The sequence below is a fragment of the Triticum dicoccoides genome, chromosome 6B (genome assembly GCF_002162155.2).
Source record: "Triticum dicoccoides isolate Atlit2015 ecotype Zavitan chromosome 6B, WEW_v2.0, whole genome shotgun sequence".
Lineage (NCBI taxonomy): Eukaryota > Viridiplantae > Streptophyta > Magnoliopsida > Poales > Poaceae > Triticum > Triticum dicoccoides.
The window spans coordinates 107,867,895-107,872,646 of NC_041391.1; the positions used below are offsets into that span (position 1 = coordinate 107,867,895).

At 37.0% G+C, this 4,752-nt stretch overlaps 1 protein-coding gene and 2 long non-coding RNA genes across 3 annotated transcripts; all 3 read right to left on the bottom strand.

Moving 5' to 3' along the window:
- Nucleotides 1-726: 726 nt before the first annotated feature.
- Nucleotides 727-1,782, bottom strand: LOC119320274. Its single transcript, XR_005154886.1, has 4 exons — nucleotides 1,644-1,782; nucleotides 1,440-1,550; nucleotides 894-1,139; nucleotides 727-806 (listed from the first exon to the last, which is right to left on the bottom strand). It is a non-coding gene; the product is annotated as an uncharacterized LOC119320274 (long non-coding RNA).
- Nucleotides 1,783-1,884: 102 nt separating this feature from the next.
- On the bottom strand, nucleotides 1,885-2,162 carry LOC119325870. The gene is made up of 3 exons (XR_005157736.1): nucleotides 2,109-2,162; nucleotides 1,973-2,035; nucleotides 1,885-1,903 (listed from the first exon to the last, which is right to left on the bottom strand). It is a non-coding gene; the product is annotated as an uncharacterized LOC119325870 (long non-coding RNA).
- Nucleotides 2,163-2,200: 38 nt separating this feature from the next.
- On the bottom strand, nucleotides 2,201-4,269 carry LOC119320862. The gene is made up of 9 exons (XM_037594783.1): nucleotides 4,185-4,269; nucleotides 4,007-4,091; nucleotides 3,852-3,906; nucleotides 3,619-3,730; nucleotides 3,264-3,502; nucleotides 2,913-3,134; nucleotides 2,720-2,812; nucleotides 2,537-2,647; nucleotides 2,201-2,446 (listed from the first exon to the last, which is right to left on the bottom strand). Exons 1-9 carry the CDS (start codon nucleotides 4,267-4,269, stop codon nucleotides 2,201-2,203), a joined length of 1,248 nt encoding a protein of 415 aa, XP_037450680.1.
- Nucleotides 4,270-4,752: the final 483 nt, after the last annotated feature.

The following is a 4,752-nucleotide window of genomic DNA, read 5'->3' on the forward strand; positions in this document are numbered from 1 at the left end:
TACTAAGTGGTGTCAACTGTCACTCATAATAATTGTTACCATATGTTAAAAAATGTGTTACAGTTGCATTATAGTAACATGTGTGTTATGTGTTACCGAACACACCGGTAACACACTTTTGTAATTATAGTAACACCTAGTAACATATTTTGATAGACGTAGAACATCGGTGGTAACATGTTTATGTAACTATCGTAACACAACTGGTAACACATTTTTTTAGCACCGGAACCCAACAAGTAACATAATATCCATGTATCGTAACACTATAATTATAGTTGTCAACTACTCTAGTAACAAATTTTGTAGCTATAGTAACACCATCAGTAACACTACTATATCAATATGGTAACATAATTAATGTATTTGTTTTTTATTAGTAACCACAAAATTGGATACCCATTTTATGGAATATAAATTTATTTAATAAAATAAATGCAATTGCATAAATTGTTAATCATTTTATTATTATGCTTGGCAGCATATCAAAATGATATTTAAACTGGAGCAGAACACATACAGAAATTCGTACGAAGATATTTATTATGAACATAGAAGAGCGTATGATACATATGCATTACAATAAAGATATCAGCCATATAATTTTGAGGATAGAAAACACAATTATGGGGAATATTACACTGTCGCATTTGCATCAATTCGATGAAAGAAAAAGATGTTCTGGATGATATTACACTTTTAAATCTATCAATGTAAACTACAATTATTGGTAGCTAAAATCTTCAAATTTTATTTGCTTCTTGATCCAAGAATTCAACTGCAAATCAACCATCCTTCTCTCGAATCTGTAGAAGAAAATTGCACCTTAGATATGTGTGATTAAATGTACACAAATATGATTTCAGAATGTGGAAGGGAAGATTGTAACTTACAAAAGCTGAAGGCGAGGCAATTAAGTATCCTGAAGTGAAAGCCTCGCCAATTGTCTTGCAATCAGAAACTTCCCTTACCAACTCCTCATTATCAAGAATAGGTTCGTCTATGCGCACAAGAGCAAATTCAGCACCTAACTCAATACCACCAGCCTTAGTTCTTGGATCAGTACTCCGAATAGTACCATACGCAACATTCCGCTTGTTGGGATATGTTGAAGTGTTTAAGACTACTTTGGAAGCAACCTATATTATGATCATATTAGCATTCTATGACATGATAATATAATTTGCATGAATAATATGAGATCGTTTTAATGTCAACCCACTAAGGTGCCCTAAGAAACTAAATAAACTGGACCCGGCAACGAAGTCTAATGCCCAAGGTCACCTCGCTAGCTCATGCTTGGTTAAATTTATCGTTTACTTGCATACAGCAGATTGAGCAAAAATTGTAATAAAATCAATTTTTCAAGCAGACATGATAATGAGGGTTTGGGTTGGTAATTTGGGTGCAGTAAACCATGCTACTTGGTGAATCTTTACCTTGATGGAAGAAGAACGCCTTCTTTTTGAGCGGTGTGGGTGTTCAGTTCTAGTCCTTTGCTAGTTCGGTCTTGAAACAGATTCACCCGTAATATTCCTCGTTTCCCTCAGCTACCAAGATACAACAATATTAGATGGAATGATATTCATACCTTGAAGCTACAGAAAGCTACAACTTCAAAACTCAAAAGGCACGAAAATTACCTCTAGCACAGAATCAATAACAAGGTCTTGTGGTGATGATGAATTTTGTTGAATTTGTAATTGGTTGACATCATGGTCGCCAACCTAGTTCCATGACACAACAATGGTAAGCAAGCAATTATTTTATATTCTATCTTTGTGACTTGAGTAAGAGTAACTACATGCATAACCTTTTCATGCAAACGCGATAAATTATTATCCTCAGGAATGTCATGTTGCATAGACGAGAGTGCCTCAATGGGTCCATTGCACTGGATTCTCTGCAAACTGAAATATTAATATGAAGGTTTCGAGTGACAAGCAATGATGTAGGCATTTATTAACATTACCTTTGTTTTACCAAGCAGTACTGGTGACCGAGAAATACCATTATCATTTGATTGGAGGTTTTCCTACAGAACTAACAAATCTGAGTATACTATTGATAGAAATGCATGCAAAGGGTGGGATAAAGAAGACCTTTACCTCTTCTATGCCATTATTGACATAGCCTTCTTTGTTATTCATATCTTTAATAATATGGTCTTGCTTTTTTATATGCTCCTTCATCTTTGCTATTACCTCCCAAACGTCATGTTCAACTTCATATGGTGATCCATCTGTTGTAGCCATATTGATGTTTTTAGATACCGTGGCGTCCGACCATAGACTTGCTTAGGAGTTGGAAGCAAACCCATGCCATGCACTTGTCCAATCTTTTCTTTCCCTAACACTTCCTGCAGGGCATCACCTTCCCATGCGACTCTTCCATTCAAATTTTGTGCCAACTCTGGTAGTTCGGTTATTAGATTCTCCAATCGATCCTATAAGAAAAGAATCATGCATACACTAGTTAGATTGAACCATAACTTGATCCCGAGAACAATTAGACAATTTCTATATTAATTGCCTACCAGGCGCTTATTTCTATCTTTATTTTTAGCATCAGCATCGTCCTTCTTCTTGTGAGTTGCTAAATAAACCTTTGATCTGTGTGGTCGTTTCTTTTCAGGATCAGCTTGCCTCTACAAAGCAGAAACAACACCCATACGACAAAAGAGACACAGGACAACACTTCAGGAATCAAGATTACTCACCATGTCTTCGCCCCAACAAGCATAACTCTTTGTGCCAGCATTATGTGAATCCTTCACGAGGGAACGACTAATTATGTTCTTCTCAGCAAGGGCCTGTTATTATGTAATCATATTGTAAATGCAACTTTTAATATAAGCCCGAGAACTCACATTTAAATGTCAAAACAGGAAAGTACAGTATCTCATTCAGTACCCTTCCTTTTTTGGACTTCCAATATTTAACAAGCCCACGCCATTGATTGTTGTCCACATATTCTGGACAGAGCTTATACAAAGCCTTTCGCTTGATGTTTGGATTTTTTTCAATGGCGGGTTTGAAGAAAGCATCTTTCAAACTAGACTTAAATTTCCTCCAGTCTCTTCCAATTGATTTGAGTATCCATTTTTCACATGATCGAGGATACACGAACTTTGTCTGAAAATACAAAATAATGAATGGATGTAAATAGACATGCAGACCACACTACATCCCATGTAGACAAATTAGATATAAATAGAAGGGCAGCAAATAACATATTTTGTTTTCTTGTTAATTGTGAAGTACCTGTACGCACTGCAATATTGTTTCCTCACCACTATTCTTTTTGACATGACGCCAATCATTTATGTTTAGTGGGCAAAATCCTCCATTTCTAGCAACCGTGCCCAGAAACTTCCCCAAGATTGCACCTTCATCTCCTATAGGCTGGCTATCTTCATTGCATTTCACAACTATTCTCTGCCCCTTTGGCATGTTCCAGACAATTGGCAAGCTTGTTCTCTTGCGCTTGCGTACTTCCTTGTCTACTATAAGATTAATTAAGAAAAGTACTAATGAAATGACGCCCGCCGATTATTCTTTCGATACTAAGCATATACAAGTTAATTAATAGAAGCACAAAATGTAATAGGTTTGTTACCTTGATTGTGCACTTGACCCTCTTCATCGACCAATGCTTGTGATTCATGACCTTGTGGGAATTTCTCACCATTGTTGCAGTCTCCATCTTCAACATCACGTTGGTCCGTAACCTGAATCACATTCAACCTTTTTGACCTACATGGTGGTCCAGCAGAACAACCACACATCTTTTATTCAAATAATTACAACAGTAGATACAGATATGTAATAAGCATGGTTCAAGAGGGATACTTTGCGGCCCTTGCATAGTAAGTTGCCCTGCCCCTTCAGCAGAGACACCACTGTCCTGTAAGAGAACACTCTCATTTGGATGGTTAGATGGAGCAACATCAATTTTCTTGCTAGGCGGAGCAATATGATCGTCAGCCTTCTCCTTAGACACATACAGATGGACAGCTTTCACAATCTCAGTGTCAGACAACATTTTCATCACAACACCTTCATCATAAATGTGAACTAAGTAGGAGCTGCCTAGACAGGGTTTTTTCGCATAGTACAGAAAGTCAATTGCCTGAAAGCCAACTTCTTTGATCATCAAGATTAAGTCGTAATACGAGACATCACCTCTCATCATGGATTTTTGTAAAATTTTGGCTTCCTGATTTGTATCTTCATAGTGCAGGTATATGGTCAACATGTCCGTCGCCATCCTAAGTTATATATAAAAATGTCAATTAAATCATTACAAGTAAAGCCAAATTAACTAATGACATGACAGGGACAATTTAATTTGCCAATAGATATGTGAATGGAGAGGGCAGAGAAGTACACAGTAGCACGTTAATGCACTATCAGCTTACCATAACTTAAAACAGAGAGATGAGGTACAAGACCATGGGTCCAGCCACACCCACACTAAGATATAACGCTGTCAACATATGGATTCAGGACAGGTTTAAGTTGAAAAGTGTACAGGACCTGATGATGTTCACTGCTTCCCTAAACAGAATGGAAATTGAAAGTACATTGGATCATCGGGTGATGGTGCAAATCTTAAGCATTTTCTCTGTTCATAATTTCAGTCATTTTTTATCGTAATGGTTCAATTTACACAGGCGAAACTGTTACAGTAGATCGGCTGCATCGAATCGAAGAGCATAGTTGGGTTTAATGGGCTTTTCAACATATGTGA